The sequence below is a fragment of the Eleutherodactylus coqui genome, chromosome 10 (assembly GCF_035609145.1).
Source record: "Eleutherodactylus coqui strain aEleCoq1 chromosome 10, aEleCoq1.hap1, whole genome shotgun sequence".
Taxonomy (NCBI): Eukaryota; Metazoa; Chordata; class Amphibia; order Anura; family Eleutherodactylidae; genus Eleutherodactylus; species Eleutherodactylus coqui.
The window spans coordinates 100,197,622-100,214,529 of NC_089846.1; the positions used below are offsets into that span (position 1 = coordinate 100,197,622).

General features: G+C 43.5%; 1 protein-coding gene across 1 annotated transcript in view; it reads left to right on the top strand.

Moving 5' to 3' along the window:
- The window catches only part of ZDHHC15 (zinc finger DHHC-type palmitoyltransferase 15), a 38,092-nt gene extending 22,633 nt beyond the window's left edge, over positions 1-15,459 (top strand). Inside the window, exons 9-12 of the mRNA XM_066581638.1 lie at positions 4,640-4,766; positions 4,886-4,995; positions 5,945-6,026; positions 6,971-15,459. Of these exons, the coding sequence (XP_066437735.1) occupies positions 4,640-4,766; positions 4,886-4,995; positions 5,945-5,988 (281 nt within the window). The 3' untranslated portion in view covers positions 5,989-6,026; positions 6,971-15,459. The remainder of the gene's footprint in view (positions 1-4,639; positions 4,767-4,885; positions 4,996-5,944; positions 6,027-6,970) is intronic.
- Positions 15,460-16,908: the final 1,449 nt, after the last annotated feature.

Here is a 16,908-nt window from a genome sequence, read left to right on the forward strand (position 1 = left end):
CTTTAAATACCGCTCTGACAGTGGTATTTAAAGTGTTAACAGTTCTGACGAGCGGCGCGGCTCGTCGGAACTGCTGCCGCCGGGTGCCCGCTGTAAGAAACAGCCGGCACCTGACGTTCAGGGGGCCCGTACAGCGTCCCATGATGAGATCGCGGGACGCTGTGTAGTTGCTAGGCAGCCGGGGACCTCCTGAAAGGCCCCAGGGCTGCCTATGCAGAGTGCCTATCAAGCGCACGGCTTGCTAGGCGCTCTGCATAGACAGCCCTAGGGCCTTTCAGAAGGCCCCCGGCTGCCCAGCAACCGCGATGTGACCAGACAGGCTTCTATCAGGCTTGATAGAAGCCTGTCCGGTCCCTGCACAGTATGATGTACTGCCATAGCATTACATCATACTGTGCAGAACAGATAGTTCGTATCTAGCGAAATTCGTAAGTCGAATGTTCGCAAGTCGGGGACTATCTGTACTTTTTATTTTTGTCCCACTGGATTACTTGAACATCAGCATCTTTGATAATTCTTCTAATACACTACTATACTTCAGTGCATTAAAAAGCTTATGAAGATCATCCAGAGACTGAGCCTCATAGGCCACTGTAGTTGGCAGACCCAGACGATCTATTGAAGCCTCCAGGTGCCATAGAAACCCATTGGCTCCCCCCCGCCACCCCGATCACATCACGCAGGTCCGATGGGTGACAGAGGGAGCCCCTTCCCTCTGTCAGCCTTTTACATGCTTCGGTCGCACTGACCATGGCGTGTAAAAAGTTAAACAGCGTGGCTCAGAATTTTTGAAAACCCCTTTTATTCTATTAAACAATGCAGAGAAAATTTTCACCTGGAAAACTATTATCTTCATTAGATGCTTGTTTAACGCTGGTCTGATCTAATATTTACACACTTTTTTTTTTATGAAGCCAGGGCTAATAAGATCAATTTTAGATTTTTAAACGGCCCGTCATGAACCGGGAAGTGTCCACGGTGCAGCCACATCCCACCCACAAATGGAGGCCAATGGCTGAAGGACATTGCCAGTAAGCTATAGTATTGGTAGCGAACTCTTTCAGTCGTAGTCCGCCGCAGGTAGGTGGGGTTTCGGTCACCAGCGGTGACCCTACCCTTACTGGATTTCCCTATTTAGAAAAGTCAACCACCCTCTTCTGTAGATGTAGTTGTCCTCCCTGTTCAGACAGCACTTGGGTAAGTTTCTCCATTCACTTGGTAGACTTTGTGTCGTCGGTATGATACAAATTTAATTTCTTTGCTTGAAAACTGCAGCGATACGACTAATATTATAATAGTACGTTGCTGTGGCAACCCGCTCGCAGGCTTCTCCACCTCCCCAGTAATTATAAACCTTTATTGCAGTGGATTATTGCTTAATTAGGAGTGTTCTGGTGCAAAGTCTAAGGTTCCCTGCACTGTATAGTCTGAGGCTGCGGCAGACAAGTACTCATCCTCCTGAAATAAAAGGCTGCAGGTCCTCCTAATATATGCAGTAGTACCGGAGGATAGAAGTGCAGAACAATGAGGCGGCTCGATCAGATCTCTTGTCATAGCAAAACCTCTTGAATGAAGGTTTTTTGCTGTACAGTCACTATAGGTAACCCTGAGCATAAAGGGGTTGTTCCATCTGTCATAATAAGGCATATGATGGTAATTTTCAAAGAAGGCTGCAAAATTAGGTTCCCATTGTAGTGGCTCAGCGCAAATGTGAAAGCAGGCCCTGTATTGTTAAACTTTGTACAAAGGGAAGTATATTGGCATCCACAGCTACCCGCGGCAAATGCCCCCCTTGAAGCCCTGGGATGGATGACAGTAGTGTTGGATGACTTGAAATCACAGGTACATGAAAAAGTTCTAAGACATGCAGTTCTCCATCTCCTCTCCTCAGATTAATTTTACTAGCAGTAATACGCAGGATCGTGTTGGGATTTGCCATGATGACGGCACTATATCAATAGTGAAGAAAGTTGCTTTGGCCTTAAAGCATTCCTAATTTTTCATAAAACTATTCAAAATAAACTGTGGTGTGTGTATACACTATTTTTCACCATTATATGACTTGTATCCTGAATTTTCCCCTTTCTGTAGTCTGTATATCTGATTTTCCGTTTTCTCAGAAATAGCAGGGGGAGCCTGCTGCCATGATGTCTTCTATGCAGTGTATACACAGAAGACTACAGATTCTGTTTCCTAACTTTCTGTAACACACATACAGACATAAGGAGGATATTAGAGAAGTACTGAGCAGTGGAGATGTGATCCCAGTAGCTGACATGATAGACTATCAGTCTGTGCAGGCATCTCTGCAAGGAGTCTCTGCTTTTACTGTATCTCCTCCTCCTCTTCCCCCTCCCTCTAACTTATCACTTTTCTCCACTTCCTGTTCTGCCTATGGTCTCTAGTAACAGAAATAATATCACTTGGCAGTGGACAGCAAGTTAGAAAAAGGGAGACCCCTAGTGGCCAGCATTTTAGATTGATTTTTCAACGTAAAAACATGATTTTGGGTAAAGGGGTAGTCTGAATACTGGACAACATTGCCAGTACAGTAGCTCAGTCTTCCTCCCCGTGTTTGTTGTGGAGGATGTCACAGGAAGTCACTTGACTGCTCCAGCCAAAAGGAGACTGCAGCTTTTTTGTTTTGGAGGATGTAAGTGCTGATGCCAGGAGGATGGGCAGTGACCCTGCAGCAGTTGGATGACTTCCCATGACAACATCTCCATAACAAACTTCGGGAGGACGGTGTGGCGTCAGTGCTGGATCCCCGCGCAGAGGACGGGTAAGCACAGCTTAGTGGTATAGGGGCAATGTTATCTAGTAACCCGGGGAACTCCTTTAACTAGCAAGAGTGCAGTTAGCTTTATTATATTGGCTGTCATATAAGCACAAGTTGTTTTAAGTGAAGTGACCACTTAAAAATGTCGGTAATCAGCAGAACCCTTAATGTTTAGCGTTTCTATAAATACTATTTAAAGGATCTGTTTCCATATCTAAGCTCTCCTTGAAATCAATGGGAGCCGTGCCTGCAGTTACAAGCGGCAGCCACTACACAGGGGCGGAGCATGCAGTGCTGTCAGCAGACGTACAATCAGTTGATCCGTCAGGGTTCAGAGTGGCGGACCCCAGCTGATCAACTATTGATGGCCTATCCCGAGGATAAGTTATTAACCCCTTCCCACTCCAGGACGTACATTTACGTCCTCGAGCGTCAGGGTATGTATGCAGAGAGGTCGCAGGGCGATCTCTCTGCATACAGCGCGGGCGTCAGGTGTCTATTACAGTTGACACCCGCGAGCAATAGCCGCGATCGGCTGTTCGGCCGATCGCGGCTATTAGCCCTTTAAATGCTGCTGTCAGTACTGACAGTGGCATTTAAATCCCCCGAACGTCCCACACGGCTCCCCCGCGGTGAGATCGGGGGAGCCGTGCAGGTGTCATGGCAGCTGGGGGCCTTTTGAAAGGCTTGATAGACTAGCAGCTATAGCATTACGTCAAAGCATCGCTGGTTGTAGTCCCCCAAGTGGTTTTTAAAGTAAAAAAAATAATCAATAAAGTTTTATTATTTGTAAAAAAAATTAAAAAAAATAAAAAGTTATAAAAATTTAAATCACCCTCCTTTTGCCATATCTATTATTAAAAAATCTAAATCCTAAAATAAAAATACATATTTGCTATCGCTGCGTCCGTAACAGTCCGATCTATCTAAGTGATGCATTATTTTTCCCGCACGGTAAACGTTGGCCGAAAAAAAAAAAATTAAGAACGCCAGACATGCACTTTTTCAGTCACCCTGTCTCCCAGAAAAAAACGCACTGAAAAGCGATCAGAAAGTCGTATGTATCCCGAATTGGTACTATCGGAAACTACAGGACATCCCGCAAAAAATGAGCCCTCTCTCAGCTATGTTGACAGAAAAATAAAAAAGCTATTGCGCACACAAAATGACGCAGAAAATAATTGAAAAAAATTAAATGTCTTTGAAAAAAAAAAGAGTAGCATAGTAAAAAAAAATCTATACAAGTTTGGTATCGTAGTAATCGTACCGACCCATAGAATAACGTTATCATGTCCCTTTTGTTGCAGTTTGTGCGCCGTAGAAACAAGATGCACTGAAAGATGGCAGAATGTCGTTTTTTGTTTTTTTTTCATTTTACTCCACTTAGTTTTTTAAAAAGTTTTCAGTACATTATATAGTACTTTAAATAGCACCATTAAAAATTACAACTTGTCCCGCAGAAAACAAGCCCTCATGCAGCGACGTCGATGGATAAATAAAGGAGTTATGATTTTTTTAAAGGGGGAAGGAAAAAACGAAAATGGGGGGAGGGGGGGGGAGGGCCGTGTCATTAAGGGGTTAATAGTATTTTACCCGGAAAATCCCTTTAAGTAAATATATCTTTGTAAAGAACTGTTAAGTGCTGAAAAGAACAACTTTCAGATTTTAAATACAGCAGCGTTTGGTAACTTTATCTTCTGTCGCTCTCAATTACAAGACCTTTGCCCTGTGACGATATTCTCCTTTTATACCCCAGCCCCATAGTGGGGAGACTAAGACCACTCTATGTACAGCAATGTTCCTGTAAGTTGTCTTGTTTCAATACTTAACATTGACTCCTTTGTTTTTGCACTTTTGTAGAGGCCTTTTCAGCCCCGGTGTTCCACAGTGGTTCTGATAAGAATGGCTTCCACTTGGGCATCCGAAGAAACCTGGAGCAAGTCTTTGGGAAGAGGAAAAAGCTCTGGTTGATCCCTGTTTTCACAAGGTACATTATTATAGGGTCGGGCCAATTCCCATCTACAATGTAATTAACTCTAATCAGTCATATCTCACACAGCACTTCCCTGCTAATTCCTAACTACTTAACCTCTTCTCTTTTCTAAGCATTGGGGATGGACTTTCATTTCCAATGAGAATGGTATCTGAATCTCAAAACCCCCTTCTAGGCAGAGTCAATCAGTGGGATGATGAAGGGACGGATGAGGAGAATGCAGGTAATTCGCTCGTTTTTGGTTGCTCTAAAAAATTGTAATTCTCCGGAAATAGTTGTCTGGCTTACTTTGTACGGTTTATTTATCATGCATGTTTTCTTCTATAGATTTTGCATAATTCTCGAGCCATTAGATATTGTCCTCTTCTATTCTGTTTGTAGAGTCTGTATGTATTTAGTATAATGTAGCATTAGGCTCCGCCTGCTGTCCCGCCCCCTTATACCTCCAGTCTGCACATGCATTCGCCTGTCCTAGGATGGATTGCCACAGGCTGCATGGACAGCTCCTTTAATTAAATATTGGTTATTACAAATTGGCAATCTAAAAAGACTATTGGACTGGCATAGTGTAGAAAGTACAGTATTACATATGGAAGATGGATATGAAGTGATGGTCTGCATTCTTAGACCACAAAGCAATCAGAGTTGTTGTCCAGTTTCGAAAACCCTAGATAAAAGTTAGAACATCATCAATTACTTATCGCTGGTGCAGAATTGCACACTACTGCTTGACACCAGTGAAGCCTCCTGTTATTTCCAAGAACCGTAGTAGAGCAATTATAAACTGGTGATCTAACCCGCACAACCTCACCACCATGGCATTTCCTTTGCCCTTGCTTCCTACCGTAATGTTAGTAATAGAAATGAGCAAGCATACTCGATAAGGCAAACTACTCGAGCGAGTAGTGCCTTATGCGAGTACCTGCCCGCTCGTCTCTAAAGATTCAGGTGCCGGCAGGGGAGAGTGGGGAGGAACGGAGGGGAGATCTCTCTCCCACTCGCTGCAAGTGGTGCAAGTCGGTAAAGGAAAAGGTACCGGAGTTCAGTTTCATGGTTTACACAGACGTTTGGAGTAATTGTAATGGATGGAAACATTAAGGAAATTTTGAAAGTTTCTTCCCATTTCTAGAATACCCTTTTAAGACTAATCGACCAGTATTTTTTCTTTCCAGTTACTCATGAATCCTCACACGTAACCCTAGAAATTGACACATAATTACCTGCAGGTGATTGGCTGCGAATTGCCAGGATTTGGTAAGTCTGACCTGCATGTGTTTTTCTCTTCCTGTTAGAAGTTTGATGATTTTTTTTTTCTTAAGCCTTTCCTTCACTCATGCTGTTCTGTCTAAAGATGGTCATTAGAGTTGAGCGAACATACTCTGCTGACCTTGATGCTCGTTCGACTATTAGCGTACTCTATGGTGCTCGTTACTCGAACAAGCATCAGGCCGTGTTCGACCCCGCCCCAGGTTTTGGCTCCTCCCCGCTGTGACATGCCTGTTTTGGCCCCTCCCCGAGCATTTGGGTGCTCGCTCATCTCTAATGGTCATACATCTTCAATAGTTCTTGGCCTAACACTTCCCCATACATATGAATGTTTGTTTGGGCTGGCCAAGCGTTTGCGTGCTTTCCATTGTAAGAGGAAGGTAAGTGACCATCTGACAGCACTGGTGGCTGCTTATCTCTAGGGGAATAAAAGCATTGAAATTCAGTGTACTCAATACTTTTCACCCAACATCAACAGTCAGGGGAGATTGGGTAGATGACCACACGCAAGATAGTCATCTGGTTCAGCTGAGTTTGGTGGGTCCAGATGACTTTTTCTCCTATTGGGGTGTAAAGGCCTCTTGCACATGGCTTTATTACAAATCCATAATACGATGCTACATACTTTCCCTTCTGCATGCCTCTCCTATATTGAGGCACATAAATTCTTTGCCAACCCATTATAAAGAAAAAGTGGTATGCTCCATCACATGCCGTATTATGCTCATCATTGCATGCTCATTGGTCGGCTTTACTTCTCCTTACGTGACTAGTGAGATCCACAGCCGACCAATGACCGCTCTATGGGGACTAATGATTGGAAGATTGCTTGTCGGTCCTCATACTAGTAATTCTCGTTGGATATTAATGGCCTATCCGTTTGTAAATTCATGATAACCCCTTTTTAAGTTGCGTTAATTACTGTATTGCAGAGGCCGGACCACTGGGAATACTGCCCATAATATCCCCAGCAGGACCATCCAGACATGGCATAGCTGCAGGACCCCATCTTCAGGATTGGTTCAGACTGTGCTCTGCTCTACATTTTAGGAGGCTGTATGTATTCAGTGGGTGGGGGAAGAGGAACAGGACCATATTTATTAAACTACGTGTTATCTCTATGCAAGAGGATTTTTCAGCTCCACCGTGTTTGTGCTTTAACTTTTTTAAAACTTTAATTTATTGATTGTCTTGCTACTTTTGGTTGCCATCTCTCCTTATACGTTGATGCTGGATGGGCATTTACTTGTAAAATGTGTCGGCAGTGAAGGTACATTTTTATTCTGCGTCATTACACTGGAAACTGTTGGTTTAGGTACATTTTCCAGTGATCGTTTGAATATTTCATGTGTTTGTAAATTTGATATTTTTTTGCACGGGGGAACAATGTTGGGCAGATGAAACCCAACTTGCTATGTCATTTGCTTGGTTCCTTCTCTTAGCCTAAAGCCATTGTCATTCCTCTACCAAAGCATTACCTCTGATATTTCAGGGGCCGGAATACCTGTTGTAAGAATTTGTACATACTCGTTCCAGTATCTTAATAATTCCAAGATTCTGATAGACTACTTGTTTCCAGTGCAGAACTGCACAAAACCCTTGGAGAATGTCCACAAGTCGGTTTCATCTACCTTTTCTCTGATTGTCTGATACTCCAGAATACTTGATACTCTAGCAGGTTACAGTACTGGATTGAAGCAAGGTTACTGTATGGTACATCATCCTGAATGCACCACTGTTGCCTGAGAATAAACTGTGTGACTTGTACATAATCCTGCATGACACCACAGTAACAGACATCCATTATATTGTAACGTATGTATGCTATACGCTTTACTGCTGCAGTTGGTGTCCCGTACTCTTAAGCCACAGAATAGTATGTTAATGTATGATTTCTATGGATATGACTGATTCCTACGTGTTGTGTGTTATTGGTACTGTAAATTCATTTATTGAGCAGTGTCCCCAGTATTTTGTATCTGACTTATGAGTTAACTTCTGTAATACAGTCTTTGTAATAGTTAAGTGATCAGGGAAAATACCAAATTTATTTTTTTGTACTTTATTAGCCAGAAAGGTCTGGATAAGAATTCTTTACATCTTACAGTCTGCAGTCAGGGGGGTCTGGCAGTTCCAGACCCTACTAGCCGCTTCTTAAAAAGGATTGTCCCATTTGGAGACAGTCTCTTTCACCCAATGCACCCTACAAGGTGAGCAAGTGATGGCTTCAAGTCTCAACAGAGGCACCACTGGTAAACAGCTGATTTTGCTAGGGAAAGATATGACTTGCCAAGCATTTTCAGCAATGGCAGGAGAAATGTAGTATTATATGATGACCACTCAGATTAATTTACAGTTTTATTTCAAGGAAGGCTCAAGTCTGATAAAACTGTGGCCACTCTTATATTTTCTTTCTGGCTCCTGGCACGGGGTCTGAAGGGGGAACATTTGCCTTTATGATGTCAATTTGCCTTAACAGGGCACATAAATAGTGGTTGTTTTCTTGGACCTACCCCTTTAATGATCAGACAGGGTGCTCATAAAGTGCTCTGCCTGCTCTTAGAGATAGTTCTCCCTCTCCTGGATCTGTATCATCAGTGCCTTGACAGCAGCTGCCTGACACTGGTTGCTCCAGTTAAGCTTACAGTTAACTAAAACCCCAAAGTCCTTTTCCATGTCAGTGTTCCCCAGTGGTTTCCCATTTAGTGTGTAATGGTGACATGTATTTCCTCTGTCCATGTGCATAATCTTACATTTATCAGTGTTAAACTTCATTTGCCGCTTTTCTGCCCCCAACTTATGCAGATCAAACCCTTTTGGAAAAGTACAGATATACAAGATCCAGTGACTCTCTGGTCTAGTCTAGAACTTACCTCAATTTATAAGCTTATCCGGTTGAGTTGATAGAAGTGACCTCTCATAAATCCATGCTGGTATGGAGTAAAGGCCCATTTACACGGAGCGATGATCGCTCAAAAAATCGCTAATCGGCGATCGTCTTAGCGATAATCGGTGCGTGTAAATGTGGGCGCCCATCATCTGCTTTTCAGGCACTGCTGGCTGATCGTAAAATTCAGTCCAACATAAAAATCGTGGCTCACTTTTATCAGTAGTTCTCCACGGGGAGTGCTGATAGCATTGTTTCCCCATGGAGAACAAAGGATCTGAGCGCAGATAATAGCCTCTGGCTATTAGCTGTGTTCAGGGAATACGTCCTTTGCATATCTAATTGGTATTTAAGTAGCTGAGTAGCTACTTAAATACCAATTAATTTTTATGCAAAATGATCGCTCAAAGCTGTCGCTCAAACTGGTGTTTGAGCGATCATCGGCCCGTGTAAACCAGCCCTAAGGACCCTTCTCACACAAGCATTTTGGTCTGTTTTGGAGCGAGAAATTGAATTAAACTGAAATAAACATTTCATTTTCCCAATTGATTTTAATGGACTTTAAAAAAAAAAAAAAAAAAAAAAAAAAAAAAGGAAGAATGCTTTGTTTGATTCAGTCTGTTTCACTTTATTTGTTTTTTGCTGAGATAAGCATAGTGCTATTAGGTGCGCTATTTGTTTCAGTAAAAAAAACTCAAGCTAAATGGATCTGAAGCAAACCAAGAGCAAAAGAACATGAAGCGTTTATTTCAGTTTTAATTCAATATCTTTTCTCCGAATATGGACCAGAGAGACGGAAAGGCTCAATGGAGGCAAAATGCTAGTCCAAAGCAGGCCTAACCCCTACAATAAAAGTTTACAGGTTCACTTTTTTTACTTTTTTTTTTTTTTTTTTTTTTTTTAATTTTGCCACCATGTTTGCTGTGTGCCACAGTGGTACAAAGTCTGTTACTATAGAGTGCTTAAATATAAGAAACAATGGTCTATCTATCACATTACTCAATTCCCTTGGTACCCCAGGGGTTATGCCATCAGAACCTAGCAATTTGGTTTATCTTAATCTTTTTAATGCTGCCCCACACTTCTTTTGTTAGACTGGTGACGTTTAATGGAGAGTTTACTTGCTCCCTCTGCATTTCACCGGACATTCCATTTTGTTGAGTGAATACACTAGAGAAAAAAACTATTTAATAGAGTTTCTTCCTCATCACTTTCTCCAATTTTTCCTTCCTTATGCTTTAAAGGGCCAACACTTTGAGTTTAAATCTTTTTACTCTGGTATTTATATAATTGAAGTACAGTTTAGGGTTATTCTCTTTGGCAATGAGTCTCTCTGTTTTCACCTTTTTTGCTTTTTATTTTTTACTTTTTATAAATTTTTAGTGCTTCTTCACTGTCTTATTATTTTAGTAGTTTAAGTGCCTTCTTTTTATTATTTATTGCCTGTTTTACATTTTTATTTAGCCATATTGATTTTCTCCTATTCTTAATCCTCTTATTCCTGTAAGGCATGTCCTGCCCACAGTGAGTATTTAAGATGTTTTCAACACTCCGCTAACCTTCTAGCCATCTTCTCCCCCAGTACAGCTGCACTTTCTCCATTGAGATGCAGCCCATCTTTATGGTAGAACATGTACCCAGCAGCAAAGTTGTCCCAGTTCTCCATGAACACAGACCCCCTCCTTCCTACATCAGTTTTTGAGTCCCTTACTCACCTCCCTAATTTCCTTCTGCCTTTCTGGTGTGGAATTTCAGAAAATTCAAATATGAAGGTCTTTGTCTTAAGCTTACAATCCTAGGTCCCTCAAAACATTTTTAAGGACCTTTGACCTTCCTCTAACTTTTTCATTGGTGCCAGTGTGCACCATGACTGCTTGGTCCTCACCAACTCCTTCCGGTAATCCTTCAATCTGACCCATGATGTGTTAAAATCAAGCACCAGTAGGAGAACACACTGTTCAATGATCTCTGAATCTAGTCACTTGACCTTAAAGCGACCCTCCAGGCTTGGATTGACCAAGGTGGCCACACCAGATTCTCACACCAGTATGTCACATTAGTCTAATTCACTACATCTGCTTTGATTGACCAGTGCTCACATGAACCAGTCAGAGTAGCAGGTAGTGCTTTAGACTACCTATGCATATTAAAGCATAGTGTGCATCAGGTAGTCACCGAAGGAGTTCAGTCATCTTTATTTGTCCAAGTCCGGAGGGTCGTTTTAAGTTACACACTTGAGAGGCAACACACTTGCTCGCTCTGGCTTTTTTTGTTTATATAGCTCTCAGCAGCAGTATCTCCTCCACTGAATTCTCTGTTTGGGAAGTAAACGTTGGTCCAGGCCACTCTTTGATTTCCTAAATATTCAAAGGAAGAATGGATAAATAATGGAAAGGTTTTTTTCTTGACAGCAAACGTGGGCATGCGGACAGGGCCCTACTTAGCTGTTTATGACTGTCATATTAAGAAAAAGTCCTCACTGGACTGCCATCTATCTTCTTCTGTACACCTCTCATTCTTAACTGTTATGTAGTTACATCCTCTGCTTTCCCTCTTTTTCTATTGAGATCTATGTTGGTATATGACAAACCCAAAAAAGAATAGGTCAGGAAAACTAGGTGTAGCATTTGGCTGACAAGTCCTAGTTTTACTTTTGCAATTGCTACTATTGCATACTATTTATGAACTTAGAACATTACCTGCTCTATTTCCTTAGAGCATTGGGGATGTTTTAATTAGTATAAAATGGGGGGGGGAATTTTGTATTGCCTAAAATTTGGTGCATCCTATCGTCCAAAAACCACTATTTTCTTGCTGCTCGCTAATAGTGAGAGGTTAAGCACCACTTAGTCATGACTACTGAAGTTACTCACTTTAGGGTTGCCAATGCACAGCAACAAAAAATTTTTTATGAAAATTGTGGTCGCAATGGAGCTAGAATTTTTCCCTTCACAGCATAGAGTTGCAAATCATATTCTTTAACCCTTTGCAATCCTATTTTGGATTCAGGGTTTCCTAGGGGGCTTTCTCTTTCTGCCATTATACAATGGCGCCATCTGCTGGCTAGAGCCAGTACTGCAGTATATGACATGCCGGAGAGGCCCCTGACAACTGAGCGGCCAGTAATGTACAGTAAGAGTATCCTGCCAGATGTCTTTCAACATCGGAGCTGTACAGTCTTCAATCAGAATGTCTTTAGACGTCAGACAGTGGATTGGAAAGGGTTAAGCCGCACTGGAGGATCAGCAAGTGTTTCCCATTGGTTTCATTGGGAAACCTCACATTGTACTCTTTTTTTTTTTTTTTTTTTTTTTTTTTTTCTGGTCCCATTGAAAACAATAGATAGGACATGCGTTGATTTAAAAAAAAAAAAAATTCCGCGCCACAATGCAGGAAAGAAAAACGCTCATGTATATGACACCATTTAAAAGAATGGCGTTCATATTTCTACTTCTCGCAACGCACCAATCTCGTGTGATGTCCTCGGCCGTGTGAAAGTGGCTTTAAACAGGCCAAGTAGGTTCTAAAGTGTCCAAGTACTATTACAAATACATTTGCCTCTGATTTTCAGTGCCCATGTGCTTAAGGATTCTTGACTAAATCGCCTCTAGTCCGATACTAGCTACTGTATGTGATTAGGTTTACTCGGCCCCCGCTGGTTACATTCCCCATTTGATTACGAATTAGACAAATTTTCAAAAATTTCTGTATACGGGGGCCAATTTGTAATTTATTATAAAAGGTAGTCTGCTGTTGGAAAGGCTGAGACGGCCGCACCAATGTAAGCCTGCGCAAACTACTTGACTGGGGCACTGACTTCCACGCCACTCCCATAATGCGCGCACATTGCTATTGGTCTACTTCTCTTTGGGTTTTTGGTGCTTTTTGAAATGAAGAATAGCGGACTCTACCGCTTTATTCTTACCATCAAGCAAACTGGAACCCTGACAGACGCAGTAGTAAGGTATTGTTGAAATAGAACCATCAGAGCTGCTATAGTTCTGTTAATAATGGTAGACATGGCCAATAAAGCCTTACTTGAAGGGCTTCCCAAGTGTATATACAAGGGTCATGGAAGAATTAACTTTTTCAATGGCATGTATGTCCTGGTGAAGTCTTTCACCGTGCTCCTCTGATAAGTCACTGCATCTCTCCGGGAAGTCCTGGCAGACAGTTGTGATAACGGAGGCCCCATATGGTTTTAATGGTCAATATACTATAACGAAATGTTACAGTATTGTAGATCCTACTTTCTTATGATGTCTATAACTTCATTATTAGAGATGAGCGAGCATACTCGTTAAGGCGATTGACTCGAGAGAGCATCGCCTTTTTCGAGTACCTGCTGGTTTGTCCCTGAAGATCTCTCTCTCTCCACCCCGCTCCCCTCCGCCCCCCCCCCCCCCCCCAAATCTTCAGGGACGAGCCAGCAGGTACTCGAAAAAGGCAATGCTCTCTCGAGTAAATCGCCTTAACAAGTATGCCTGCTCATCTCTATTCATTATCTTTCCTGACAAACCATTTTGAATTCAGCATCCTGAATGTAGGGAAGAACACTGATCTTTATACAGGAAAACCTACCCTTGTAACACTTATTGGCAACACCCATGCTACATTTGCAGTATTACAAAGTCAGAGAAAATGTGGTATGTAATACAAAAATAGAGGTCATGAGTGTAAGCTATAGTATCATTCATACTTCTTGCACCAATCAGGAGTCTCACCAAATGTGGTTTTCTGGACGTGAGATTTCTTTAGTGAACATTCAGGTTGCTCGTGGTAGGAATGCACAAAAAGATCACCAAGGCCGTTCGACAAGCATGTAGCAATCAGTCACTGCCATACTAGAGTATGGCGAGATGGGTAAGGGAGGGCATAAAGGCGTCGAACATGAGCCTGGAGCAGGCAAGCCTGTGGCTGCCATGGACGAATCTCATATTCCTCAAGACCGCCTACTGCTGCTGAAGGAAGACCAACCATAGACTGAAGATTTGGCTGCGGAGAGAAACCTTTCATCGAAATCTGTGTATACAATTCTGACAGTGACTTTTCGCATTTTCAGGTGTACTAACAGATGAGTTCAACACAACCTTTCGGAGTTTCAAGCTTGGCACCGAATGGAAGTGTCTACATTAGAGATGAGCGAGTATACTCGCTAAAGGCAATTGCTCGAGCGAGCATTGCCTTTAGCGAGTATCTCCACGCTCGAGACGGAAGGTTCAGGTGCCGGGGGAGAGCGGGGCGAAACAGAGGGGAGATCTCTCTTTTCCCATGCGACCCTCTCCCTCCAGCTGACTGCCGCTACTCACCGCTCCCCCGCGCCGGCACCCGAGTCTCGAGCGGGGAGATACTCGCTAAAGGCAATGCTCGCTCGAGCAATTGCCTTTAGCGAGTATACTCGCTCATCTCTAGTCTACATCCCGTCTGGCTCGAAATGAAAGATTTTTTTATTTTTATTTTTTTTGAAACTCCTTATCACAACTGATGAGAAACTGGCACGTAGCTACAAGCCCGAGTTGAAACGGCACGCGCAGCCTGAATTTTCACGAAAGAAATCTGCTCACATCAAGAGAACATTGTTACAGTGAGATAGTGTAGTTTGACGGGAGGGCCGACACCTTCCGATTGGCGGGAGAAGTATGAGCGATACTATAGATAACACTCATGACTACAGATGAGTGGGCAGGTACTCGCTAAGGGCAATTACTCGAGCGAGCATTGCCCTTAGCGAGTACCTGCCCGCTCGGAAGAAAAGATTCGTCCGCCGGCGCGGGGGAGCGGTGAGTTGTGGGAGTGAGCAGAAGGGAGCGGGGGGGCTGGGAGAGGGAGAGGGAGATCTCCCCTCCGTTTCCCCCCGCTCTCCCATGCCGCCCCCGAATCTTTTCTTCCGAGCGGCAGGTACTCGCTAAGGGCAATGCTCGCTCGAGTAATTGCCCTTAGCGAGTATGCTCGCTCATCTCTACTCATGACCTCTCCGTGTTCTATACATTGTTGATAAATGAGGCCCTATATGAGTATCTTGCTCTGGATGTATGCTAACATAACTTTGTTTTACCACTTTTATGTTAACCATCCGAAGAAAATATTTCTGCAGCTCCTACATTTTACCGTAATGTGTTTTTTCAGAGTTTCTCACGAGCAATAAGAGAACAATTCCTCGGCCGTGCACCTGTTGCTCCTACATTGTGGTGATGGCCGTCCTGAGAACTAATATTCCTAATGATGATATTACGTGTCTGAATCAGTAAGATTCCATTTGCATGAATGTTGGATCCAACCTCAAAATTGTTGCCGCTGTTATATGTAGGTTACAGCCGCACTTTATATATATATGTGCTGTTTGAGAGTCCTTTTTCTTATGCACTATGTTCCTAAGCAGGACTGGAACGACACTAAGCCTTTTTATGTTTTATACAATGGTTATTTTTATGCTGTTGCAGGGATATTTTTTAAGGGACGATACAATTCATTTCCACAATGTTGTTGTTCTGGAATCGTTGCCTGTCAAATAAATCGGTGTGTAATTTATAATTACCTGTGTGTGCCGTGGTTTTTTCTTTCAATATATTTTATTGATTTTACAGTATATATATAACTTTACAATGTCAAGAACTGATAGAGTCGTGAATTCCACTTCTCATCTTGTTGTTGTAACCGTTAAAAGAGAACTTATGAAACCACTAAGATATGATTGTTACATTCTATTACTTGACAGACAGGGGCAGAGGGGAGGGTAGGAAGTGGGGGTTGGGGTCGAGGGGGAAGGGGAGGGGGCGGGGGGTGTCGCGGGGGGTGTCGGGGGGGGGGGGGGGCTCCAGGTTGGACCCCCTGGTTAGCTTACCACTTATGGTGTGGGCCGGTCACTCATAGTTGCCACTCTGCAGCCACCTAGTGAATGAATGTGAGTTGCGTGCACTTATCCAAGCCGCCCAGGTGCGATAAAAGCTCTCGTGTCTGGTTATGTCGTCCTGTGTCCTCAATTTCTCTAGTCGCTTGATTTCGTCCATCGCCCCCACCCACGCACATCTGGGAATTTCGATGTCCTGTTTCCAGAATCTGGGAATTACTTGTCTTGTGGCCATAATGAAAAATTTCAACAGGCCTTTTTTAAGTGAGTGGGTGCCGGGTGGAGGGATGGACAATAGCGCCGCCTCCGGCGTCAGGGACAATGGTTCCCTGCTCACCTTCTCGTATAGCTTCTCTATGTCTTTCCATATGGGTGTAATCATGGGGCACTCCCACCATATGTGCAGCATCGAACCCACTTCCCCATGGCATCGCCAGCAAGTATCTGACGTCGCTGGAAAGAGAGAGTGGAGTCTTTCCGGTGTCATGTACCACCTTGATAAGATTTTGAAATTCAATTCTTGTAACCTACTAGACACCGACATCTTGTGGGTGTATTGGAATGCCTTGTTCCAGAGCTCTCCGGGGATGGATCGACCCAGCGCCTCCTCCCAAGCGGTAATCCACCTGGGGGTGTGGTCACCTAATCGCTCTTCTAATATTTGACTATATAATAATGACACAGTATGTCTAGGTGCCTCTTCCATGACACACAATCTCTCGAAGGGTGTGAGATCCAGGTTCCACCCTCGCTCAGGTCTTATCTTTCCCAGGTAGCTTCGAACCTGCAGATATTGCATCCATGAGCCCGGGGGAGTCCCCCCATTCCCCTGTAAGCTCGCCCTGTCGCGGAGGCCCTGGGCGTCTAGTACCTCTCCCACCCTTGCCTCCGCTCCAGAGGGCAGGAATCCCAGACTACGAGTGTCCAGGGTTGCCGGGATCTGCGGGTTTCCTACTAATGGGGTGAGGGCACCCGGGATGGATGTTCGGCACCCTCCCCTCCATGCCCCCAGGAGAGTGACCATCAGGGCCGAGGTTTCCACTTTTTCCCCTTTAACCCCTTTCGGGATCCAGAATGCCCCCTTTGGTAAGAGGGTGTTGTTCTCTTCTTCTATTTGCACCCATAATTTATCTGAC